Source organism: Dromaius novaehollandiae, chromosome 2 (genome assembly GCF_036370855.1).
Source record: "Dromaius novaehollandiae isolate bDroNov1 chromosome 2, bDroNov1.hap1, whole genome shotgun sequence".
Taxonomy (NCBI): Eukaryota; Metazoa; Chordata; class Aves; order Casuariiformes; family Dromaiidae; genus Dromaius; species Dromaius novaehollandiae.
Genome location: NC_088099.1, coordinates 15,374,253 through 15,402,136, shown reverse-complemented (window position 1 = coordinate 15,402,136; position 27,884 = coordinate 15,374,253). Strand labels below are relative to the sequence as shown.

The window sequence follows — 27,884 nt, the reverse complement described above, 5'->3', positions numbered from 1 at the left end:
CCCGCGGAGCAGGGCTTAGCTGCCGCAGCCTTCGCCCGGCGGGCCGCGCGGCGGGGCCGGGCGCCGCGGATGAGCCAGCGGGGGGACCCGCCGGCGAGCGCAGCCGCAGGGCGCCGCAGCCGCCTCTCCCCGCGCCGCGCCTCCTCGTCGCCGCCGCTGCCCATGGCCTGCCGCCGCCGCCGCTGACCGGCCGCCCTCGCCTCCCGCCGCGCCGGCCGGCGCTGGGCAGCGAAGATGGGCAACACCACCTCCTGCTGCGTCTCCTCCAGCCCCAAGCTGCGCCGCAATGCCCACTCGCGGCTGGAGTCCTACCGCCCCGAGGCCGAGCTGAGCCGCGACGACACGGGCTGCAACCTGCAGCACATCAGCGACCGGGAGAACATCGACGGTGAGGGCGGGCGGCCCCGCCTCGGGCTGCGGGAGCCGCGCAGGGCGGCGGGGGCAGCCCCGGCCGCCGCTGCCGCCACCGCGAGGGGGGCTCTGCCGCCGGGCCCGGACCCCGCGGTGGCGCCGCGCCGCGCTGTCTGGCTTCGCGGGGGCCGCGGGAGGCGGCTCTGCTCGCACCCGCCTCGCCCCGCGGGCCCAGCCCGCTCCCGCCCGAAACTCCCCCCTCGGTCGCCGCCCGCGGACGCGTTAGTAGCGAGCGGCGGCGGCTCGTGCCGTCGGTGCGGCGCCAGGCCGGTGCCGCCCGCCCGGGCTGCGCGGAGCAGGGCTGAAGGGACAGACGCGGCCAGCGGTAGGCGCGGGAGAGGTGCTTCCCCGGCAGCCTCCGCCCGGGGCTCCCCCCGGCGGCAGGGTGAGGCAGGGCTGGGGTAGCCGCGGGTACTCTCTGTCTGCCGCTCTGTCTCTGCAGTGGTACTCGAGAGAGAAAAAAAGCCATCTTCCAGCCAGTTTGGTAATGGCCCGATGTCCTGATGTTTTGGCTAATCAGGACGCAGCTTAATTTTAAATATGGGGTTGAATGTATACATATGATTTAGTTTTTGATCAGCTGAAGTATCTGCTCCTTAAAATGTTATTTGGGAAAAGGTCAGCTATCCCCTGGGCTAGTCTGCGTGAACTGCCGTTGGTGGAAAGCCAGGTGGAGTGACTTTGGCACACTTCAATTCACCTTTCACGTTTCTTTTCATAGCTTATGGGATCGTGGTGGTCTTAGAGTTGTGCATTAAGTCAGTCCTTCACATTGGCAAAATGACATAGTCGCTCATAGCAAGTGGATTTCCTCCCTGTATTATTATTTCTTTTGAACGGACACATTCTGGAAATACAAGCGTTGTCTTTCAGATGTCTTTGCTACATGCAGCTGAAAAATTGGAGTGTAACAGGATCAGTAGGTGGAAAAAATACATCATGGTCTAGTCTGAGAAAATCAGGGCTAAAAGAACCGATTGTTGATCTGCGAATGATTAATTCTTCCAGCAGCAGTGTTGTCCAGCGTGGTAGCATGCATCTTTGTCTAATGGCGTGAAATTTTACACCCATACCAACAGAGTTTGGTCAGAGATGTGTGGGTTTTGGTTCTTATTCTTGGATGTGCTTTTTTTCCCTAGGTGGGAGGAAGGGAACAGGTGGAAATAGTAAGTGCATCTGTGCTTCCTAAAGTGTGCATATAGTGCAGAATTTTTTTTATCATAATTATTTGTCAAAAAAAAAATTATTGGTTGGTTGTTTCATTTGCCAGATCAGGGCACTTGTGCATTCTGGCTCTCTTCTCCTTTGACTACCTAGAAAAATACAATAGAAAACACTTGTTGTATTATTTATTTTTAATTTTCATCTTTTTGCATTTAGCACTGTTGCTGATGGAACGTCAAGTTTTCAAATGGGGAAGCTGTCTTTGATTCTGAAAAGAGGAAACAATTTTGAGTTTCTTTTTCATACCTTGCTCTAATCTTGCCTCTCTGTATTGATAGAGTAAGAGAAATAAGTTTTCACTGAGGAGATTGATGTACCATAAATGTCTGTACACACAAAACAGCTGGAGATATTTTGAGTAAAACAGCTATTTGGAATATTTTTTGTTGCAGGTCTGTTGTCCTGCAATTGGATTCACTGAAGGTCTCTTGGTCAAAGATGATAGTCTGATCACAAAATGTAATAAGATGATACTGTGTTTCTTAAATTTTATTTCTTAAGAGACTAGCTATTACAGTTTTGTTGCTAGATTGCTTGAAGCTGTACAGCATACAAATGTCTAAGGATGAGACATTGGGGGAAAATGCTTCACACCTGAGAACTGTAAGGATATTCTTACCATTCACAGTGGTGTGAAGATATCTGAACAATGAAAGAATAATTCTCTGATTATCTGTGTCAAGAAGAAAAAATGCTGCGTGTTCATTCCTCGGTATTCCTTCCACTCATACAGCATTTCCAAGAGTTTCTCAAATTGGTAAATATTGCCAAACGTACAGATTAATTTTGTTTTTAATAGTGATGACAATGACTGACCACTGTAAAGAAACCTGCTTGACACGTTAACCTCAAATTTATACCTCTTGCTGTCCTTGACGTAAGAGCCCTACCATGGGGCCCGGTACGTGTGACAGTGGCGTTCAGGCTCTAGAAGGGCTCATGAATTTGTCTAGCAAGTATTTACTTTTGGAGTGGGTAAACCCACTTGAAAGAAACAAGACCTTGGAGAAACATTAAATCAGCTGCGGCCTGTTTCTAATTTTTTAAGAGATGAGTCTTTTTTACTGTTGCAGGCCCTGTTTTTTGCCAGATGAGAGGGAGAAAGAAAGAGGGAGGGAAGACAAACTTTTAAGAGCAATCTAACTGGAAACTTTAGCACTAGCGGAAGCAGAACTGTTTGAAGTTTGCCAGTCATTATATCATTACTTGTATACAGTACCCTGGTTTGGTACCATTACCAAATTTGGCAGAAAAATCTCAATTTCTGTATTATTTCATGACTGTTTCTGAAGTCTGAAAGAGAAGGGAATATTGAAAGAGGTCTGAATAGGAAGAGTTTATCAAGTGATTTATTCTGGAGAATGCTGCTGCTGAATTGCACGTGTGCTCTCGTGCTCTCTCTCTCTGTCGTTCTCTCTCTCTCTGTCGTTCTCTCTCTCTCTGTCGTTCTCTCTCTCTCTGTCGTTCTCTCTCCTTCTCATCCACCAACATTTCTCAAAACATAACCGACTTCTTTAAGGATCCACATATCTACAAATTTCTTCTCCAAATTTTGTGCCATCACCAGAATGCTGATTGTTAGGTTTGCATTAAAAAAGAACAAACAGGTTTTTGTCTTCAGGCTTATGATAGCGAAGAATACCTAATCTGTTCTGGCTTTTGTTTTTGGGGGAAGAGCAAGAGGAGTATTGTGTAGCTCAGAGGTTGCTGTCCCTTTTTGATGATTTATTGCAGATGGGAATTTTAACACTTTTCAGTTCTTCATGCTTAAAAAATTTTCGTCAAGAAACTTATGGCAGTGGATTCAAGACTTGCATGTTTTTAGCTCTGTTTGTCATCAAGATACTGTTTTATGACAATGTTAATGGAAAAAATAAGAAAAAAAAGTTGCAGACATTTATCAGATTCTGCACCTCTTTTGCACATGAACTTTTGCGTGTGTAAACTGTTAAGTATATGGTGTGTGCGTTGCCTGAACTCTGGCTATGCTGACTGTAGGCTGGACTGCACTTGCTCCTTATGTCAGCAGGTCTGTGGTCACAGAGTCAGACCTGCTGCTGGCTTAACTAGTGAAAAAGCTGAGAGTGCTGGTCTGGAAAAAGAGGGCTCTCGGACGTGATTTCCCTGTTTGGCACAATAGGCTTTTCCTCTGTAGGGCTGTAGGGAGGGGACAGAGGAGATATATTCACAGATATAATAGCATGAAGCAAAGCTGACGCCCCATAATGAAACTGGCCGAAAGGCTGTTCCTGAAATAGGGACTATGTGGAGAGTTTCCATGCCATTTGAAGAAAGGATACGTCCCTCCATTCCTTCTCTCCCCCGGCTTCAAAAAAACATAGATTTTTTTCCCCCTTTATAAGCTCCCTCTGGTGTCACTAGGTCATTTTTCATTACCAGCTCAGATAATGTCACTGTGTGCAACTGGGCATCACTGATAAACCTGTTCAGCCCTTTTCATGATCTGCCTCTCATGTTAATTTTTCTGCTGCATAATGGACAAACTCCTAAGAATGAACTGTTTTTTAAAGCCATTTCTGTGTTGTTAGCTGTTTTTTTTCCCCACCTTCTCCAGACTGGCATATGGGAATCTCTGAACTGAGATTAGGTGGTATTTGTATATCTCTGTGTACTGGGTTTTACAAGAATTACGATTTTTGCAAAGTACAGGAAGTTTTTATAGTGTCCGCTCAGTATACCTAATGAAATTTTTCTGAAAGGGAATACTGGTATCTTTAAGAGCTAGGGCAGAATGGGTTGCAACATGTTTCATGAAGTAACTGGCCTACATTCACAAAAGCAAGAAATAAGCACTTCACGAGCAAATTAAAGGTCTAATATGTTGCACACAGGCATTCCTGGTAATACCTGGTTCGTAAAAGGATAGTCCTTTCTTTCCCCAAAATTGTCTATCCGATTTAGAGAAGGATCTCTTTCAAAAATCTTCCTGTTCCCTTTAGCCAAAACTCCTCCAGAGACAGTCTGTATGCTTTTCAACACTATTGTTTGCATTCCCTGTCTAAGCATTTGTCAGAGGTCATGTATCCAAGCAGCACTGCAATCTTGTATGTTAAAAAATTAAAAATAGAGCCTGCTGTGGCCTGCATCACTGAACTTAGTCTTTTACTGCATGCTGCTAGTGATGCATACCTCATAGCTTTCTTTTTTCTTTTTCCTTCCTCAGTCAGCTTTATCTCTTTATTCTGTGTTGTTCCTTGCTTCCCAAATAAGCACCATCATCTTGTATAAAGCCTTCTTAAAACCTTGCTCTTACTATGTTGTTCACACCGAATCAGTTAATTTACATCCTTTAAGGAATGGGTATTTTTATATTTAGCCGTAGAAGCTTTTAGATGCACACATGCTAAGACTAATCATATTTGAACTTACTCCTAACCAATGTTATTAGTACACTGCCATGTGATTAAGATTTTCATTTAAAGTGAACTGCACAAGATCACCAGTCTTGGCTGAGTAAATTGATACTTGAAGCAGAAGGACATGACTTAAAATTATAGGTCTCTGAAGGTATAAAGATGACTATGTATTGAGGTGGTTATTTTTTTCCCTTGGATTTACATGTAGTAAGAATAACGTATTAAAAAGAAATGGAGTGGACCTTTCTATTCTGTGGTGTCATAGCAGTGTGGCCTAATTTTCTGTGTTCACTGAAGGTTTTTCAGGCTTGAAGGGTATGTTTACTGCATCTTGAGGCCTTGCTCAAGGTCAGGCTTCTTGTCTGTACAAAAAGCAAACCTGCAAGCAGGGCACCCACATATGGTGGGACACTGCTTTCTGAATCGCACGAGAAGTTGTTTGCTGAGCGCATCTAGCAACTTAGTATGGTACCATGAACGCTGCCTGCTCTCTCCTGTCTGCTGTGTCTCATGAGTTTGGAAGGTGAATAAGTGAATGATACCTCAGCATGATTATACCTGCTCTTGTCCTGCATGTCAGCTGCTGATTAGGCATAGTCCAAACATCTTCCCCATATAATAGCTATGCAAGAATATGGAATACATTCTACACGCTAAAAACATATATAGCTCTTTCTCTGAGCTTGCTATGTAGAAATGATTTGAAATAACTTTAGCTTCTTTTATTTGCATTTGAACTTGGATAACTAGAGTTTTTAAAATAAATGTTAGTTTTCTATGAGCGCTCTGACATATGGAGTGATCTTTTTACTTTATCCTGATCTCTGAAACGTATGTGGAAAAACTAGTAAATGTTAATAAACTTCCTAAACTTAGCAATATATTATTTAAATACCAGAAGCTTCTATATCTTATGCAATGTTTTTGTCTCCTTATAATCCAACTTTAAAAGCAAATGTTCCAGAATTGCTGAAAGGAGCTGTTTGAATGTCTTCATGTTTCCCAAGCTGAAACTTTTTTCAGAAGTGGACCAAACTTCACAAGTTAGTTTATATAGCGAAACTGAAACTACATCTGTTGCTGGGTGCTTTGCCCCCTATGCTACGCACCCCTCTCCCCCAGCCAGTCCAGTTTTAGCATCAGCAGTTCCTGAGCCTCAAACCAAGCTTTGGGAGCACTATCTTAAATCTAGAGTGCTCATTAGCCTGACCTAGAGAAAGATGTTAGCAGCAGCACTGTGCTGAAGTGTGATCCTTAGCTAATCAGTGTAGAAGCTGGCCAAGGAGTTGTGTCATTAATGAGAAACAATTACTGAAAGCTGCTTGGAGAATTTGGTGGTTTCCTTTCTCATTGCAACTTGTAACATCGTTTCAGGCTGGAAAACTGTAAAGGCTGTGAAGGATTTATTAGAGCAACTATTGTCAAACTAAGGCAAGTTTCTCAGATCAGCAGAAATGTACACTTGTCATTAACTGGTGTTATTTACTTCTGTTTTTATTTCTTTGCAAAATAATTTTGTTTCTGTTAGGTCAGGGTAATGCTGTAATGATTTTACAGAAGTACGATTGCTACCCCATCATAGATACACTTTGTGCTGCAGAAGTTATGCTTTTGTCTCCATAGTTCGTGATGGCTTGAACAAAACATTTTGATGTTTTTGTCACTGTGACCAGCATTTGTATTGCTGTCTTTGTTCATACGGACATATTATAGAAAACCATGTAGTTTCTGAATACTAAACAACATTATGGAATAGAGGTAATCCTAGAATTAAAAGTGAGTTGTCTTCAATCCCATGTAACACTTGCTACACTTGTGTCCGCTGTAGTTCCTAGAGAGGGGAAGGCAGTCTGCACCGATACCTGCGTGATACTCTTCCCTCTTTACAAGGAGGGGAGTCAGCCTTCAAATATTCATAACTTGTCTTCAGAAGAATACTCACCTTTAGTTAATAAATTTATATCTGGGGCTTTTTGTTTATTTTTTCTGTAAAATGATTCTTATACACCTGTGGCTGTTGGATTGAGATCCCGAAGATATCAGATTGGAAGTGAAAAGGTTTACTTTCAACAGTGAGGAAATCAATGTGAGACTTCGAAATTTTAAGAGCTTCTTTTGTTTGTTCTGTTGGTATTCCTAAAAGTGGGAATTGATGAGTCATTCCTGAATCCTAGTCTGAATGGCTAGTCAAAATTTTATAAGCCAGGATACCCAAAGTGTCATAAGGTGCACTGTTGCTAAATGAAGATGTGAAACTGTTGGTACAGGGATCATTTTCTAGATGAGGTACAAAATGAGCAAGTTATCAGCATGCTTGAAGTTGTTTCAGATATGCAGTTTGTGTCTGCAGATTAGTATTTTGAGAGGCGGTACCTTTTTGTTACTGTGACGTTGTGTTCATGAAATCTTACTGAATACTTCCAGCTAATATAGAAACTTATTACTGTCTTTGTTTCTGAGAAGAATTCATTACTTTCAGATGTTGAGGATCTTGCGTGAGAAGGAAGTTCTACTTGATCAGCAAGGATGTTTTGAAATGTTTCCCTACATTTTCTTGCTTATATGTGAACTCTCTAGGGAGAGAGTAATTTAGGAACTATGAGACCATGTGAGATTTTGTACGTGAAATCACTGGTGGTGGCTGTGCTTGTAGTTTTTCTTAGCGTTTAGCAATAGTTCTATTTTTATATAACAAGATACTGTGGTTTCTTTGTCCTCTTTTCTGACCCTTCTGAGGTAGGAGATCCATATTACTTGAAGATCCAAAGTTTGGGGATTGTAGCTGGTCCTGGACAAAATAGGATCTACTTCCCTGCTTTGGCTAAGAGAAACTCTCAGGTTGTAGTGAGTGAGCTTTACAAGCAGTAATTACGTATCTGAACTACTTTGTGAGCTGTGGTATTTTGTAAAATGATGCAAGTGATGTAAGGACCTTGAAGGAGTAGTCAGCATCTGAGGTTAGTTACAGGTCTTCACTCTTAGGCCTATGTTTGGATTACTGTGTCACATCTGTTCTTCTAGCTTGAAAAAAGCCGTCTATAGGTAATAACATCATATATACAGTTTACATTCAGTAAACTGTAGTGGCTACTAGTTTGGCTTGCCCCACTTCCTCCTCTTCAGAGAACTCTGTTAAAATAACCAGTGTGAAATGCAGGTTAGAGAAGAAGAAGTCTTATGATCGAGAACACTCAGATCATCCTAATGGTTTCTAAGCAGTTGGTTCATTTATTGTGGGAGTGCAGTCTCTTGTGTGTCCAGGAGATAGTATCACCGCTGTTGTAAATCAGGATCTTCATAATCTGTTTTGATACCTGCTTGTTTCATTCTTTTTGTTTTGGGGTACTGCACCTTAGCTGTATTAGTTATTGAGGATAGGAATAAAGATGTACTATTTTTATTTTTTTCATTCCTAAATATTTCTAGTATATTTTATAGCATCATATATTTCTCCCTGAAAGAGAATACACTCCTTTAGAGGTTGCTTATTGCTTTTGGCAGTCTTTTTTTTTTATGCATTGGTTTTAGTTTTATTAGCTAAATTTATGAAACTATATCATTGAAATCGACAGAAAATTCAGAAGGCTAAATCCAGTTATTACAGCATGTTTTGCCTAACATACAACACATTATTCTACTCTGTCTCTACTTGGAGAAAAAACACAGTTTCAGATTCTATTAGCAAGAGTTTCATTTCTGGTTACTAACATGGTTTCAGTTGCAGCTACAGCCAGGACTCTAACTTTACTGGCTCCCCGAACTCAGTGAGGTCTGCTGAGGATGATCTAGGAATCTGCAATTCTTTGCCATTATCACTACTAAAATAGGAAACAGAACCTCTCAACATGTTTTTCATGTACATGTTTTGAAATTCTAATGTTATTGAATATTAAATAATAATAATAGATTTATTTGCATTTGGCATGTGTTTTTTGAAAAGGGATTCTGAAATGAAGATGCAAGAACTTATTAATATTTTGATATTTCTTGCTGTGTGGTCTCATGTAGTTTTTTATTATTGTTATTAAGATCTTAAGTAGTAGATTTGAAGCCTAGATGTTAAAATAGACATCAGGATAAAATCCAGCTTCACAAATGAATGACAAGGTCTTTTGCATGTGTGCCTACGATAAGCTCTTCTTCTCTTCTACCTGAATGCTCTCTGGGACTGCACAGCTCTCAGTGACACTTCCTTCTCAAAGCTTTTTATTGTGACTGTTCCTCCCTGACAGAAATCCAGATATATTTTATTCAGTCAGTGCAGGCTGAAAGGGTGTGAATGGGTCGAGAATGCAATTGTATTGTAAGCTTTCAAACCATGCTGCCTGCAGCTAAATGTCCTCTTTCCTTTTATGATAATTTGTTCAGGATGATGTGCCTAGTGTACTGCACTGCCAATATACACTTACCCTGTCTGTGTCAGACGGAAAGAAGTCAGAGCTGTAATTCAGCTGAGGGCTGTGTGTGAACTTTTTAGAGGGTTTAGGTATGAGAAGGATTCCTGTAATTGAGGTTGTCCTGGAGATCTAGTCCATGATTAAAAACACACTGCAACAGAACTGATGTAACTAGTTGTTTTGCAGAGAAAAATAAACCAAAACTGCCTCTGAAAGCTAAAGCAATCAAAAATTTATTTTAAATTCCAAGTATAAGCAGTGATGTAAATGCTACATCTAGGATGTACCCTCAGCAAAATGGATATTTAAGTGAAAGGGACATTGCCTGATCAAATTTAACTGGAAATGAATGTTTTGTGAAAAGTAAGCTCTCAACCTCAAGTCATATTTCTTTAAAAATATTATAGCAAGCAGTTATTTTTATAACAAGTATTTGAATCACAGTTTATGCAATCCAAACACTGAGGCATTATGTTACTGCACAGGAGCTTAAATTAAACAACTCTTTATTATTTTCAACAAATCTGGTTGTATGTTTTTTTTTCCCTTGTGCATGCTTTAATTTTAGAATATAAACTTTCTGCAGTTGAGCAGTAGTGAAGTTATGCATGGCTGTGGGTAATAAAAGGAGAAGAGACCTTCCAGGAGTACCTCAGTACTCCTTTTGTCTCTGATTTTGTGTGGGTTACCTCAGAATGGGTTCACACGGGTATCAATGTATTTGGTACTCTGAAAAGTAGAGTGTATTGATACTGGCTCATACACAGTGGTTATTCAAATGAAGTACAGCACTTTTTGAGATTGTGACTTCTCCCAAGCATCATATGTTGTGAGAGGACAGTTGCTGCCTTTGGGTGAGCCCTGGTGGGTGAGTGGGACTGGCGTGTGCAGCGAGGCCCCGGGCACAGCATGGCTGTCTCTGTCCTTCCGCTCCCGGCGGCCGAGGTTAGCAGTGGCTCTGTTCTGGTGCTGCGTAACTGTGGGCCGTAAACCCAGGTATGTCCTTGGGCTGTTTGTGAGCTTCGAGAAGTAAAGGTTCACCCTCTGACTTTGTTGGAAACCCAGAACATGGTTAGGTAGCAGATTCATTTTTCCACCTTTTTTTGTTTTTGAATGAAGTGGTTTTACTAAAGGTAAAGTGTTTTGATTAATACCGTTTTTAAGCAAAATGGCGTTCTCTCTTTTCTCATATCAGTATCATCTTAAAACTGGCTTTGATCTGGAAGATTAATATATTTCATTTTGGTCATTGCCCTCACCATTCTTTTAGCTTTAGTAAGACTGTTGGATTTTTCTTTTTTCCCTTGTTTATTTTGCATACCTCTAGCATAGTCTGTCTTACTTGCCTCCTGTCTGTGCCCCTCAGCCCAACCTTCTGTCACCCACCTCATACAGAAGTCCTTCACTCTAATCTTCCTGTCTCCTCTTGTTTGAGCCCTTCTGTTTTGCTGTGCTTTTTGACAAATGCATTTTTACATTTGCTGCACATTCCTAGTTCTTACCTCTCCTGCATGTATTACTGCTAAGCAAAGAATATAATCCTTATTCCCTCAGATTTCACAACAGTTATCCACACGTGGGTAAGACTTCTTTATCTTTAGACTTTAAATAGCATTAAACAAACTATTTTCATCTCCATCTTTTCTCCCATGACTGTTAGAAGATTATATTTTTTTTATGAGGAATTTATGTACTAGATTACAATTTGGGATTACAAATAAACTTCAATGCATCGATTGCAATTCTTAAAAGATATTCTGAGGTTGGGGGTTTTCTTTATTTTTAAAGAGAAGTGGAATGCTACTTTGCTTTCTTCTAAATAAAAAGCTGAAAACAGCTTTAGTTAGTAGCAGTATTAAGATTTGCAATTCATGGAAGAAAATTCTTGGTAATTACCATTTCTGTAATTGAAACTCTGCCCATGCTTCAATGTGTCCAGCTGTATGTAAATCTTCTCTAACTACATATTTTTGCATTTCTTTCTTCATGTAAATGAGGAGTCTCCTTGGTTTCTATTTGAGGACTCAACTCTGAGTTGAAAAGCAGGGCATGTGGCTGGAAAAGGATGTTCTTTCTAAGCAGGGGATGGGAGCGTGCGACTGCTGAGCTCGCCCGCAGTTCAGGTGTGGTTCACCCCCGGGGGCTGGTGACCAGTCCGTTCTGGCCGGTGTCGCGAGGCAAACCCCATCACAGCTGTCAGATAGCAGGGCGGGAAGGGCTGTTGCGCTGTCGCTGCTAGGTTGCCGGGGTCCGGCTGCATGATCAGCCCAACCCCATCCTGCTGGGGAATGATGGGACTGAGAGAGAGTTTTCACCCCCAACTTGTGGCCACTGTTCCTCCGCTTGACTTTCCATGGTCTGTGACTCTTGACCACAATAAGATTTTAGTTTTGGCTCTGCAGGTCAGGAGGGCTCTCCAGCCCTGCTGCCTGCTTTATATCCTGAAAGAAGGTTTGCTGCGGAAAGTTGCTGATCTGGACATGCGCGTTTGCTGCGCTCTACTTGCTGGCCATGCCATCATCTCCACAGCAGCTCTTCCAGTCTAATCACGCTATACTAATCAAACCGACAGGAAACGTCACGTGTGAAGTCAGCACACTGCCAAGTGTTGTTGTAGCTGTATGAGTTGACTCGTCTTATTTATGTGACAAAAATGAGTTGGAAGTACCTAGATCTCAAGAGAATGTGCTGACCTCCTTGAGCCAGTGTTAGTTCTCAGATGGGGATTTTAATTCTGTTTTTAATCTAGGTAAAACAGTTTTGATGCAGGTACACCAGGAATAAGCTGCTAAGATACTCTATCAAAAAAAGAAAAAAAAAATTATCTCCAGATATCAACCATTGGTGGGGCTGGCACAATATACAGTTTTGTATTGCAAAGGTTCATTTCAGCAGTGCACTTAAGCTGTATACTCAAGTACATTGCTAGCTGCAAAGCACTTGTATTTGTAACATTATTAAAGCACCTTAGCCTGTTCTTATCTTGCAGTTAAGTCCTCTGATAAGTTCATTGCTAAATAGGGCCTGTGTGAGAGTAATGCTGATTAAAACTCTTGAAAACATGGAGCTTGCCCCTACAAGATGCTTAGCATTAAGTTGTCCATTCAGCAGAGCACTTGGGAGAGATGATGTGGCATCTATTTTTATAAATAGTCTTATTAATCTCATACTGCTTACTAGAGTTCTCTTTGAGTAACTTGGGTATATTTGTTTATATCTGTTAGAAATAAGAGGAAAAGTATGTGCTGATAAAGTTTTAGTGCTGTTGTCTTCTATAATCTGGAAAATAATTTGACTCGGGGGCCTGTTTGATCTCTGAGAAGATCCCTACAGCATTTTTCAAGTACAAGCCAGATGATGTTTACTTATCTTACAGTGAAAAAGCTAAGACCTGTTTGAAGAAAGCAGTTTTGTGATGTTGGTAAATAGAGTGACCTGTGCTTATCTTACTGGCTGTATCTGATTTCTTTGTTCACCCACTGTTGTTTCATTAGATCCTCCTCTTCTCTTTTGTCTTCTCTTTCTTCCTTTGTGGCAGGGATTTTGTTTTGCATGAGAAAGCTTATCCTAGCAGGATGAAGTTATTATCCAGGACTGGGTCATGATAGCTTTTTCTGCTCCCATAATAATAAATGTGTTTAAGTGTATTTTCTGAATGGAGCTTAAAACAGATGGGAGGAAAAAGTCACCGTTTCCCTTGGATAACATATAGCACTTACCACCAGGCACGTGCATATGTATCTTAAATAAATAGCTAATACATTGGTAGTTACCGTTAATTATTTCCATTAGCTTCATTGCTTTGATTAAAAGGGTTCATTATCATATCCTTGGTGGTGTTTTGACCTAGTAAACAATTGAAAATCAAAAAATTACTTGCAGATGAAGATTGTTGTGATGAACAACACTCTTTACATATTCATACCTGCACCTATTAATAATTGAGCCTTGGGTGACTTGTGTTTTCAAGCTCAGTCAGCAGTAAGGAGAGTTGAGCTGTCCTCAGCTCCCTCCCTGTTTACCAGAAAGATGGGATTAAACAAAAAGGATTGATGAGATTTAGAGGGAAAGCTGAAGGAGATTTGGACATTAACTAATCTGGCAAATACTGTGTCTGAATCTTGGGAACAAGATTCATTTAGAAGTTAATATATGTCTTCTTTGCCTTCATGGAAATTCTTTTATTTCCTGGTTCTAAAAGATTTTTATTTTCTAAGGACAGTATCTTCATGCTGCAGGCTAGCATTAAAAATAACAATAGGCATCTATCAAGAAAGGCAATTTCCATGTCAATAAGTAATATTTGTGAGGGAACTGAAAGCACTGGAAACACATTAGAAGACATGTAGTGAACGGGTAGGGAAGTACAGTTTTATTCACTGGTACTACAGGCTGTAGTAGGAATTTCAGCATCCCTAAATTGCTTGTTTAAATACCCCTCTCTCAGCTCTAAAACTCACTTAGGGTCAAATACTCATCTGTTCTAAACAAGCTTTGCTGAACTCGGTGGAACTACAGTAGTATATACCATTTAAGAAAATCCGTCTCTTTATTTTCCAAGACGATGTATCTAGGCAGGTCTTGAAGTCAAATCCAAGTTTTCGCTGAGGACTGTAAGAAGAGGAGGAGAGAGGTTTTCTGCCAGTTCAGAACAAATAAAGAGTCAGTCCAATCCTTGTAATGAAATCACTTCATTTGAAATAAATGCTGTAAGATTTATGGAATAGAAACCAAATGTTCTAACCCAAATCTAAAGCTCTTCTTTCTATATAGAAAAGTAGGGATTCTGTGTGAATGTAGAAACAGTTGGGATGTAGAGCTTCCTGCCAGGAGCATGTAAATCAAATAGAGCTGATAACAGCTGAAGACTTATTTTGCTTATTTCTTTGTTTCTCTAAACACCATACATTGGGTCACCTTTAATTGTTTGTTCTCAAAAAAAAGAAAAAGTGAAAAACCTTCCTAAGAATAGTTGCAGTCAGAAACTAGGGATTCTTCTCTTGTTTGGTTCTTCATCCTTAGTTTTCTTCTGTGCTTATTTTTAAGGTGTGAAGGGCATACACTGGCAAGGTGAACGGGGTGTTGTAGGCTTGGTAGGGTAGCTGTTTGGGACATATATCAGACAAGACCAGCAACTTTGCTCTTCCAGTGAACATGGATTTAGCATTAAATGATCTATTTGACTTGCTTGCTTTCTGGGCAAAGTTCAGCGGTGTCTTATTTCCACTTAGAGATGAACTTACAGTTGCTTTTGTAGTTATAACCTTGAGCTACGGAAATCCTGCCTCATCTTTTCAACCCCTTGTGGGCTTTATCAAAGGACAGATTTTTTTTCTGTCTCAAATTTTTTCACTGCTAAAGTGTTTTCAGCATGAAAAGTAGCTTACCAGCCTCTGTTCTGCACCCGTCTCTTCTTGCAAACTAAGGGTTTCCTAGTGCCTACATTATATCCTGTATTGAGCATTTGCTACATATGTAGGTTACTAAAATACTGTTTAAGACTGACTTTCAGAAAGGTAAATGACCTGGTTGTTCTCTAAGGTTAAAAAAACAAATGCAAAACAAGCCTCTACTAAGTTTTACCTCCCCTCAAAGAGGGTATTACGTATTTGTCCCAAAGTGTGTACTAACATGTAGTAGAGAATTTGGGAAATCCCATACTAGGTCAAACCCAATGCCTCTGTCAGCAGTGGCTACTTAGAGCTTGTATACAGGAACACAGAGCAATGTAGCCTGTGCTATATTAGAACAGAACTGTAGGATACCTGCAAACATTAAAAGGCACAAAAACATTAAGCAGAACTCTCTTTGGATGTGAAACTCCTTTTAAAAGAAAAAGAAAGTGCTGGCCTTAAAAAAAAAAAAAAAAGTCTACATATATGCAGAGTGCTGGGCAATGGACCTTACTTGTTTATAAAGGTCTGTATTGGATTTGGATCGCTGCTGATTCAGGAGAATTAGTCTGTCTGTGGGATCATTTTGGATGACGCTCCTGCATTTCCCAGGCAGAAGGGCACATGCCCATGTGCTACAGAATATGCTGGTACCTGAGCAGCAGACATACGCGCATACTTGACACTAATGTTGCTGGGCCTGGGCTACACTGAGAGTCTGTGAGCACGGTGTGACAAATTTGAAATCCGTGGACCTTCTGCAGTGCAATTGGAGCTGCTGCCTAAACTGAGATATGGGAATTTTGCAAGTTGTAAATGTTTCTCTGAGTCCTTGAATATATAAATACCAGTTTGATGTGAATGCATTGAAACCATCAGCTCTGCTTCCCAGTCTTGGTTTTGGGGACAGACAGTGGAGGGGAACAAGGCAAGCTATTTTCTAAAGCTGTTATGTTAGTATGTGCTTTTAATCTTCTGTTTGATTTTCTGCTGAAGTCCTATCTTGTTAGAGAAGTTTTCCTTACCTAAGAGCAGTGTGTGAAGAGGAAGAAAACTAGAAACATAAAACTCGTTTGAACAGTTTCATTTGTGCTGCTCTGAGCACTGTTAGCACACTGACAAGGAAACTGGACTTAGAGGGAAACCATTACTACTGGATAAAAATAAGTGTTTTCTTCTAGAAAAGGTGTCTTCCAGAATATCCTGGACTGGGTTAGTCAGATAGCTTTATTAATTACAAAAGTCTGTCACACTGTACATTTGCACTGGAGGTCCCTGATCAGCTGGTTTTCTCATCTTTAGACAAGAAAAGCTGCAGAACTCCAAATGGTTGTTGATAGTTAGTGTATAAATATTTTTCTTTCAGGAAAAGATGGAAAGGAGCACTTGACACATCAGTGAAGTTACAGGAAGTGGCAGAAGTAGGTAGCAGTAAGCAGTAACGAGATGAGAACAATAATTATATCACTTTTTGTCTATTTACTGCCATATCCAGACTTCGTAAAGTAGCATTAGACAACACAGAGACTTTATTGCAATTTCAGGAATGACTGAAGAGGGCTTTAGAACTATGATAGAAGCTATTATACAAATAAGCAAGATTTTAAACCTCAGATTTTGAACTGGGTAAAGGGCAGCTTCAAAAATATCGCCAAGGTAACATTTTGTAGGTTTTCTCTGTTATATTCCTCATTAGACTTCAAACCAAGATATGCAAACAGACATCTACAGAGATTAAACCTTTTTTTTAAATTATCTAAAAGTAGCTATGATAGGAGGGGAGAATAAAAGTATTTTTTAAGCAGGATTCTAGATAGGCTTTAGATAAAATACATAAAAATTAGGGCGTAGAGTATCACCTGTTGACTATCCTAAACTGAGCAGTCTGAACATTAATGCTTCTTTAAATGTAATCTCTGACAAGTTTCTTCTATTCACTGGAAATATAAGGGCATCAAAACATGAATGCTACAAATGCATGAATGCTTGACTGCAGAGTCAGATGGCAATACCGCTTCCTCCTTGAGTATCTGCCTTGTGAGTAAGTGCAATACAGTGTGGGGACTGCCAGGTTTTTTTATTTGCTATATTATTTTAAGGTACCATCATATTTGATATGCACATCCACTTTCACCCTTGTGGCTAGTCCACATCTCAACTCTGGTTTAACCTCTGAATTTTCCCTACCTTAAAGTGCATAATTTTTGTAATTAATAAAGCTGTTTGACTAATCCAGTCCAGGATACTCTGGAAGACACCTTTTCTAGAAGAAAACACTAACTTTTGTCCAGTTGTAATGGATTTCCCTATGTAAGTCCAGTTTCCTTTTCAGTGTGCTAACAGTGCTCTCCAACACCCAGAGCAGCAAAAATGAAACTGTTCACGCGAGTTTTATGTTCCCAGTTTCTCTTCCCCTTCACACACACAATGTTACAGGCATTTTAGCAGAGAGCGCTCTGCCAGTGTTGGTGTCTCAGTTACCTTCTGTATCTTGCATTCCCGGCCTGTGCTGAGCAGCAGGAGTTGTGCCAGTGACCACACACAGCAAACACAGACTGTGTTTCTGCTCAGAGGTGGCTGTATTGAGCTGATGGGTGAACAGACTCCACTAAAAAGCTTTACTCCTGCTAAAAGCTATTGCTTTTTAACTCAGAAGTGTTCAGTGATGGGCATTGAACTCCGGCTAGGCAGATGAAGGCACTACAGAAGGCCTTTAGGTTTTACAAAACAAAAGCCCCTTTTTTGGCATTTACCATCTCAGTTCTTTCTTCTGTTTTGACTGTGTCATTAGGGAGTGGAAGATGTTGCTCTAATTAAAGAAAAAAAATCACAAGCAAGTGTTAATATTGTTAATTCTGGTTTCTGTTTATGCTGTCAGCTAACCAAGATACAACCATTTTCTTCATGAGGCTACTCTTCTATCAGCTTGATAAAATTAAGTTAGCCCTCAGCCCACCAGTAAGTATCTCCAGTTTTATTTGTATTGCCATTGGAATATTCTTTATGTATTAATTACTTTTCATGCTTAAAAGGAAATTTTCTGTTATCCATGCATATTGCTCCTTCTCTGATTCTGTTGGACTTCCTTACCTGGTGCTGACCGCTATGCAGAAATCCCCGTCTGCCTTCCCGATTATCTGTTCTGGTTTTCTCCTTGCTCTGAATAGATAAATATTCTGTTTTGAAATGAATAAATTTTCAGAAGCTTCTAGTTATAATTGGAAGGCTACCAATTTACTTCTAACCTTTTTCATTTTAAGTGATCCTTTATAGTCTTGACTCTTTTGATCTTTTTTTTTTGTGTCTCTATTGTTATGTGAAAAATTTCCTTCTGCATATGATAAGTTCACTGTTTGCTTGTATGCTTAGCTGTGTTTTTGCTCCTAATTTTTACTAATTTGAGTAATCCTTCTCTAGTAACAGTGACAATTCTCAAGTATGTACAAGCATGGTGTAGATTTAGGATCTTGTGCTTAACTGCTTATTAAAATCATGGAGAACAGTTTGCGATTTCTAACACTGCAGAATACTGAGAAGTGTCGGATACATGAAAAACAAGGCAAAGTGGTACAGAGACCAAAAATACTGTTACGGAGGTTCGAAGCAACTACAGTATCTAAGCTTATTGAGTGTATTTGATATGGAAAGTTAAGATAGATGATTTTTTTCAAAACAGACATATCACCTTGAAATATGTGTTTGAAGAAATGATATTAACAAGTTTAAGTGCCCTGTTTAAAAAACTGATCTGAATTAACTTAAATATGTATTTTTTTATAATTTTATGTTTGTTTAAAGAGGAATTCATTCCTTTATTTGATTGATCATGCAAATTAACTTTTTTATACCTGTGAATCTGTTATTTTTATTCTTGTAATTTTGATGTGATTAGTTACATACAACTGAAATTAAAATTGATTTAAATAGTTCTACTGTTGTCCTAATTTTTGAATGAGGAATTCTGCCCACACGGGAAAGGCCAGATAGGTGTGACATTTGTAACAATTGTTAAATCATAATAGTGGGGAGCTCCTTTTTTCAAATACAGTTTTCTCATTTTTTCCGTAATGCTCCTCTGTTCACAAGATAGACGTGCACAAAGAGAGGAATCAAAATCTTACTGTAAGGAAATGCAGCACAAGATATCAGCGAGAACAATACGAGTGCTTGTTCTCATGAGTTGGAGGGGAACTGCTGCTGTAAAAGGCATGCTTATTATTCAATTAAAATAAATTGCCGGGATAGCACTGTGGAATTAAGATACAGGAGCTTGATCATTAAAACCTCTCTTGTAGCATCAAAATGTGTAAAAGATTTGTCTGGGTTATTTTCCTCTTCTCTTTGAGGAAAAAATGATTTATTAGACTTCAAGTATATAATTGAATGGCCTTTTAAGCAGGGAATTCCAGTTGTGTTATTTTTAGAGAAACCCTTATCAAAATTACATCTGTGCCTATCTATTACATGTATGCCTTAGCACTTAAGTGTTTAAAAAGTTAGAAAATGATTTTGTAGTTTTTTATTGATTAGCAGTGTTGTTGGAAGATGCATTTTCCACTAAAAAACAAAAGCAGCCTTGTCCTGTTGTTTGATGCTGTAGTGCCGAGAGGGTTCATTTTCTAGCAGAACTGAAGTTGGAACAGAACTGTAAGTGTGCTGAGAGCAAAAAAGCTTCAGGGGTAACCATGGTCTCGGGGGGCACATTGATCTGTTGGGAGGAATATCTGTATGTTTTGTCTAGCTATAAACTTTCCTTCAAGCTGGAGAAACTTAATCCCTGAGTAATGAAGTTCTGTAGCAGATTATTTTTCTTTCCCAAATTTATTTATTTACAGACTTTTGAACATTCTCAATTATGCTGATGCTAATTCCAGATAAACTGATGACACCTGCTCTCATTTATCTCAACACTGTAATCCCTCTTAAGGGCTTGAATCTGCCTTTTTAATCTACAAGCTCACGTCACGGGGTCTCCTTTCAAAGCTGCTCATGCGTGCCTTGAAGTTGATTGCTGATATCATTTGAGACTGTGGCAGGCTGGAGCCTGAGGAGTTTTATCTTTGTCTGCCATATTGTGTCTATGGTGGGCAAAATTCCGGGTATAATCATTTTACTTTCATTTTTTCAAAAAGTTGTGCCAGTCAGTTATTTTGTATGGAAGCAATACAAAGAACCTATACAAAGCTACAGTTTTAAAATAATCTTTCTTGTGCAACTGGTACGAAACTGCCACATAAACACTGGGCTTCAGAAATGTGCGGAAGACTCCAAATCCTAAAATATTTGTGAAATGATGAGGATGTTTATTGAGTAATGGTATTGCGTGGCATAAAACGTATGATGAGTTTTCTTTTTGCCACTGGAGCCTGGCAGCAGATAAGAATTTTGTATTTATTCCCTGAGTCTTTGGAGGCCAATGAGACCGTGGGCTGGGAGTGTGCCGCTCCCTGGAGAGCTCCCTGCCCTAAACCTGACAGGGTAGAAAGAAAGCAAATTTGCATCCTCACTGTGTATGTGGGCCTTGTTTCATGGGGATGTAAGGCTCTTTCAGACCCTAGCAGTATCAGCGATCAGAGCTGGCCTTAAGACCTTGGCAAAATGGAAAGGGGAATCTGGCATGCTCTGAGAGAGAATTGGGTAGGCTTTCCTTACTGTGCAGGCGAAGACAGCTCTGTTACGTACGTTTGTGAAGTCCCTGGGTTAGTGTGGTAGAGGAAAGAGCAATCTTCTTTTCTTCTTCTTTTTTTTTTTTTTGGCCATTGTGAACGTTGAATTATTGCTTCTTCCCTTTTGGGAAGCTGTTAGGCGTAGACTTACAGTGGAGACGCTGTGAAGCTCCACCGTTAGGGTCCCTGTGTCCCAGTCTGTATCGGGAGAGAACTTCATAGGTTCTAAAGTTCACAGAAAATAAAAACAAATCCTGAACGAGTTGTCCCTTTCTGAAAGGTGGATGGATGATGGAGGCTGTATCTTATGTTGTGAAGTGACACTCTTGTCTAACAGAGGATGAATAAATAATTTCTAACAGGTATATAGCTTTTACATAGAGAGAAATTGAAACTTCTTGAATAAAATAAAAGTGGGTATCATCTATTTAAAAAGTGTGGGTAGACATGATAACTGATGTGTTGAAAATTCTTAAATCACTCTATTGGCTTTTTTAATCTGTTTTTTATTTTTTTGTTTTGGGAGTTGTAAAAACAAACAAAGAGATCCCCAAATCCTTGTATGAAACTGCACCCTGTGCCTTTGCTTAAAGGGAGATCTGTTTCGTGTTTAGTCATCTATGTTCTCTATGTGGTAGAAATATTTTGTGAGATCTTTTTCAGCGTTACATGGCACTTGCAGCGTTTGCCTACGTAGAACAATACTGTCAAAGATAGGCAGTGAGCTGGTATGAAGTTCTGTCATCCCCAGCCTGACTGATGTGTGGAGTTAGCACATTTTGTGCCAGAACTTGTTTAATTCTGAGATACTTTAAGAGTAGGACCCCATTAATCTTTCAGTTTCAGTATCAATAGCCATTGAAGTAAAAAACCTGCTGCTGACTGCTGTATTGGAAGTGTAACTAATGCGCAGAAAAACCTTTAATTTGTGATTCTGAATCACATGTATGTTGTCATCTTTTAATTTAAGTTACTTTCTCCCTGATTGTTCTATCTTCTGAAAACAGACATTGTTGGATTTTGGGTCATCTATTGGATATTTTAATATAACCTATTCTTTAAAGTTGACAAGAATGTTTTAATTTTTAAGAGTGAGCAATTTGAAGCTAACATCTGTATATCATAGGTTAGCAAAAATTGGGAGGAAAGTGATCCAAATCCAGCTCTCTGTATTTGTTAAACTTACAGTTTCTATAACTTTATATAACTGGGTAAAATATATTTATAATTATCTTCTGGTTGCATAAATGCTTATCTCCTTTCCGGTGGCATGTAAATGAGTTTATTTTTTACTAAATGACTTTGAATAATTTCCCTTTTCCCCTCTGCCTTCCCCCCCCCCCCCAGTAACCCTTCTTCCAAATTTGGCACATTTTGCCTTTATTTTTGGTATCAAGGTTTGTAAGAAATATTATTCATTTGAATGCTACTGTGACAGTGCTGTTGCATTTTAACTCAGTGGTCATGCTTCCTTTGGCCGGGCGCTTTGGGGCAGGGAAGAGTGCCTTTGGGTGTGTGCCTGGCTGACCGAGCACGCCGAACCAAAGGGGACCCGGAGCCTGAGCAAGCCGTGACACTTCTCCTGTTTCTTAGGGATCTGCTGAGTGTGGATGCGAACCTTGGAGACTCTTCTAATAGCCCGGCTTTTGTCAACATCGTAAGGATATGTTGGGTAGCCAGTGGTATGTTACATACACTTGGAAGATTTTAAATATACTGCCTTTTTAGAGGGGAAAGGATCTTGTACGTAGGAAGACGTTTGCCAAAGGGAGATGTTTGTCTGGAGAGAGCTCTCCTGCTGCAACATGTTTGTGCAAAGTGTGTGACCTTTCCTGCGTGTAAATGGTCGCCCTTCCCAGTGTTTGCTCTTCTCTGCATTGAAGTTTGTTTTCCTTCTGAGCTGAAATAAAGCCAACTGTTGATTTGGCCTTGGCTGTCTTGTAGTCAGAAGTTTTTTTCAGTTTGTCGTTTCATTTGATTTTTGTATAAAATTTCAGTACTAGTGCAATAAAGGAGGAAAAAGAGGAAAAATAAAACATCTCTTGCTTTTTGCTCTGTGAGGTAACAGGTGAGATTTCTGCATCTGAAGCGCCCATCTGCCTTGGCTTTCTCTCTTGTCCTTTGTTTCTCTGGTTAAGTTCACTTTCAAGAGTGAATTAAGAACTTTTTCCTTCCTTATCAGAGTAAGATAGCAAAAAGTTTAGCAAGCAAAAAGTTTAGCAAGCTAACACGGCGTAGAGGAAGTGGCTAGAACTTTGCATGTGCTGATTTTCTTTTTCTTTTATGACTGTTGCTCTTTTTGTTGGAGTTGACAGAAACCGGTCGGTCAAATGATGGGCTAACAGCCTGAACCATTTGCTAGTGATGTGACATTTGTAGTGAGTGTAGCACATTTCTGCAAGCAATCTGTAGTTTCCTTGGTTAGAGGTGGAGGGGGTGAGTGGAGGACTGGGGGAATGGGCAGAGGTGGCAGCTTGCTGTGCCTGGGAGAGGAAAGCCTAACGAGGCTGCCGAAATGACGCTGTTAAGCCGCCACAGAGGCTGCTGGAGAGCGGCCAACATTCCTTGCACGTCGCTGTGGGAAAGCGTGGAGGCTGAAATGCGGGATCGTTAATCAGGAGGCTGTGCTGGGGAAGGTGGGGGGAGAGCTGAGCAGAGATGTAAGGAAAGCGCACTGGTCATTGACTTTGCATTAGTTTGTTAGCTTCTCCTGCTCTCCTTGTCTTTGCGGCATACAGACTGGTAAGCAGGAGATTCAGTACCTGTTGGGTGATTTCCTTGATCTTGTCCCTCCAGTGTGTGACTAGGGCTTTTGGGGATGCTCCGCAGGAGTAAATTATCCATGCAGAGCTCTGAGTAGCCCGAAGGGCCCTAGTGGGTGGCTGGCTTGTCTGAATTCTAGTTTTTCTCATGTCTGTGGAGACTTCTGAACCTTCATATGGTGATTAATTTTAATCTGAAAGGAAGGAAATGGGAGGGAAGATACGGATCTCTGGGTGCCTCAGCTGGACCGATCACCCGACTGCCGCAGGCTTTAACAGTCCTGGGAACTTTGTCGTTACGTTTCCACTCCGGTCTCTGGGAGGGCTGTCTGTTCCTGTGAGGCCATCCCAGTAGCCTAGCAGAGGACTACAGCTGGACAGCTGTGTGCGCATATGCGTCTCTGGTAAAGAGGGAGAAAGCTGGATAGGGAGAGGCTTGTCGCTCCTTGTTTATGGCTGACTTTTTGTTGGCCTTTTTGCTTTATGAGATAGTCTGCAGTGGAACCGGAGGAGAAAAGAACATGCTGTTTTACAGCACAGGGTGTATTTGAGTCTGGCAGTGATGGAGGAAAAGATGCCAGTAAGTCATGTGAAACGCACTGGAATGCACTACCCAATAATTTTGAGATAGGACTACACATAGGCCCCAGTGCTAAAAAAGAGTTTGCTTGTTGGAGCTTCTGTTGACGTTTCAGAAGCATTGCAGAACCAAACCTTGGTGGATGAATAAAAGAGGAAACTACTGTATTTAACTTCATGAGTGGTTTGCAGATGACTGTTACCCTATACCTTACTTAGAGTGTCCTTTGCTTCCTGTGTAAAGCAGAAGTTTCCGCACGAGCATTTACAAGAGCATTTGAAGCGTTTACTATTTCCCAATGAATAATTAAGGTTTCTCAAACCTGTCTTCACTTTTTATGTAGCACTGAATTTTAAGTCAGTTGTAAACATGTGATGTAAAAGCTTAGTGGGCCAGAATGTGATAGTTTACTGTTTCCTATTATGATATCAATAGTTCTGAAATTTAGTTCTTTCTTTTTAGCTAAAATGTGCAAATGTAACAAATGAGTTCTTGTGTACTTTTTTGCATTTGCCTAACTCTATTACATATGCGAAAGACTATCAATCCGGCCTAAAAGTTGGGTTAAAAATTGTAGTGTTTTTACTCAAATTTGCCATAAAGCATGAAATCAATTTCTCAAAGAATAATGCATTTAACATGTTTCTAACATATGTTTATAAAGTGATGCTGGAAGCAGATATTGTGCAGTAATGTTTATGGCTTTTAATAACAATTAGCATCATAACTGTTTATTACAAATTCTCCTCTAGAATATGAAGCAAAACCCATAACAGAATGTGTCTGGGAAATGATGTAGTTCTCTGTTTCTGTGTAGTGCCTAGAGCCAGATACAGTATAGGCTAGATGCTAAGACTTTTATTGTATTATAAGAGTAATTCCTAATTACTCCTCCGTGTGGTTCATGGCTTGTGCTGATATGATGGTAGAGTTTTGTGTAGTGTTGGCTTTGCTCATTCTTCCTCATTTCTTTAATGATTCTTTAGCAAAATTGAGACGTAAAATGGTAATTAAAAAGCAGAAAAGCCTGCTTTCCTCTTTTTATATAAATTTTTACAAAAATAAGATGCAGGAAAAGTGAGATGTGATAGTTCTAAAATCTTCTTGAAATGGGGATCAGTTCAGCTTAGTGGTACCGGTAATACGTACATTATTGTACTTAACTCATAAATCCAAATTAAAGCTCAATAAATATACTTTTTCTTTTGGGTTCAACATATCTAAGACTGTTTTTACTGAACTAGTAAGAAACCATAAATACCTCTTTACCTAATTTAAACATTTTCATTACATTTTTATCACATCAGTGTAGCTTGACAAAATAAATGACTGAAGTAACATTTTATCATTTTCTAGTATGATAAAAATGAAAAGAAAGAAGGAATAAATTTATAGTAACTTATGTAAGTTAAGGGCCTACCTCTATTAGGATGTGAGGTATCTTACTGTTAAGTGGACAAACAGAAAAGCAGGACTGAGGCTTGAGGGCTTTATATAGTGTAATTCAACATGTATGTTTTTCAGTAGATACCAACTAGTGAAAATCAGTCACACAGCATCCGAAGTGAAATGTTGAAATTAAATAAATAAAGGAGGGTTTCTGGTCTCTTGTTTTAAATTATAGCTAGAACAATCTTTGGGATAGTTTTGGTTCAAATAATGGTAGTGATTTTACCCAACTCCCTACAGACATTCTCCCTTGGGCCCACTATTTTTTACTTCTCACAGTTTAACCATAAAGTGCATGGCATTATCTTCATTTGCTTCGTAGTTGGAGAAATATACTGTGAATATTTTACTGCATAAAAAGTAGGCTATATAAATAGGAGATGCACTGGCTCCTAAAATCCTTCCTGTTCTCTGACATTGTCCTGAAATGGGAGGTATTTTGTAGGATCATTTTTAATTCCTGTCAGAAAAACAATGTTTTCTATAAATCCCTACAAATGTCCCCTGCCCCACCTTGCCTGGGAAAGCTGCACAAACTTGAGGTCTTGTTGTTTATCATATGCTCTGAGAATGAATGGAGACTGTTAAGAGCAAGCCAAAGCCTAGTAACAACAGTCGCAAAGGTAATTACAAGTGTTTGTAGCTTGTTGCAATCATTTTCTTTTTGACAGAGGTTTTGGTCTTTATTCTTAATTCTTGCTGCTTTAGTGTATGCAGTTTAACTGAAATGGCATTAAATATGAAGTTAGATAATAAAAATTCTGAGGGCAATGAGATGATTGTTCCTTAAACCAGTACAAACTGAGATGCTCTCCACAGCAATTAGCTGTTCTGTAAAGTTCTTCTACTGTGAGTCTTGTCCAGAGAAGCATGGTATTCTCATGTGTCCTACCAGGAATGGTCAGCTGCTCCAGATTAAATGAAATGATTTTTAGTGACGTTTTCAAGGGACTTGGGCTGAGACCACCATGCTTGCTCTGTTTTAGATTTCAAAGTAGAATCCCAGAAGTGAAATATCTTTCGACCCACACAGCTCCCATCATATGGATCAATAACGTTGGGCTTTTTGATTATTGAGCCAAGTTAATCCAGAGAAGGTAGTTCCAATTATTTTTCTTTTTCAGATGGCTGATCACTGTGTTTCTCTACTCGTGATTGCAAAGTTAGTACTAACATGCTTTCTTATCAAGGATTCTTCATCATACTTCAACATCTCTAACATTTACTTTTGTAAACTTAGAATTTGGGGTCAGTGGCTCACAGTTACTTAAAGGTAGGTGGGCAATTGATGGTCTGTAGTGACTTTCTTCTTTTTATTCCTCAGTGGCAAATATAATGAGTATAGACTGTTAGTGTCCTAAGTGAAAATGGAAAGGAGGAATTCTATTTTACATTTGAAAATCTGCCACAATGAGTTAGCTACGTAAAATAGATGTTTTAATTCATTTTTTCCCCTAACACCACTCTCTCCCATTTTCTTCTCTTTCTTTCCGCGAGTATCTGTTGTTGTCAGATCCTGTACTTGTTTTCAGTGTTTTTGCTTGTGTTTGAGAGAAGTTAGTGTGGAATCTTGTCATATAAACTGAAAGTCACCTTTTCAAGCTTGGGTGCTTGAAGTTAATCTTTTAAATAAAAGAAGCCGAGTTATTAGAGGTGTGCTGAGCATACATTATTTCAGTGGAAGCCGTAGATGACCCTTTGATTTAGGAGCCTAACTGTAGATTAAGCATTTACCTTTGAAAGAACTCTCTATGTTTATGCTTTAATGAAACTGAATGGCAAACAGTCATTTGTTCTGATTTTTTTAAATGTATAAATACTGCAAAGATTATGCTGTTAAATCATTTAAAGTGCGCTCTGTGGTGAGATCTGTACTGGTTTTCCCTATTTTTACCCAGGTTTGATAATGAATCTCTTGGTTTGCTGGTAGTGTCTGTTAAATGTTAATGTGCAGCAGGTGTAATATATGTAAATTTTTTTATGCATAATGATTCAAAGGCCCAGTCAGGGAAGCACAGACCTGCTTCTGCTGAATGAGACCAGGCTGTAACCTTCTATTTTTAGTCTGCTGTTCCTGTATGGCAGGTATCTGGTGATATCTTTGGTAAATGGTCTACTCTTCAAGACTGCAACATAACTCCATTAAGACAGAAGCAGGAATAGCATTACAGCAACCTCTGAGTATTCATGGTAATATAATTTGGCTGTTACAGTCCTTCCTTAATGTATAGTCAGCTGGAAAAGTCTCCTAATGCCTTGCCCAGCCTGGGAATTTTATCTCCTGTCCTTTCTCATGATAGATTAATGGAAATAGGCTTTCCAAAAGCTGTGAAACAGATGTCAGAAATGCAGCTAAGAACAGTGACAAAGTCTGCCTTCTGTGTTTGCTCTTATCGTTGGATCTCAGCATGTTTTCAAACCAGCATGAAAGAAACCATGTGCATACAACAATTCCTTTTGCCTTGTGGTGGGTGTTTATTGTTAAGTATTGTCTTCAAAATATTTTTGGTATATTAAAAATAAGAACAGCAGAAAGAAGCTTTTTTGGATGAGTATCTGCAGTGCACTGATGAGTGTGTTGCCTTAATCACTGATGTGCATGCTGGTATGTAAGAACTCAAAATG

At 39.8% G+C, this 27,884-nt stretch overlaps 1 protein-coding gene across 1 annotated transcript in view; it reads left to right on the top strand.

Moving 5' to 3' along the window:
* The first annotated feature begins 234 nt into the window (after positions 1-234).
* The window catches only part of CCNY (cyclin Y), a 131,811-nt gene continuing 104,161 nt past the window's right edge, over positions 235-27,884 (top strand). Inside the window, exon 1 of the mRNA XM_026101559.2 lies at positions 235-388. Within this exon, the coding sequence (XP_025957344.1) occupies positions 235-388 (154 nt within the window). The remainder of the gene's footprint in view (positions 389-27,884) is intronic.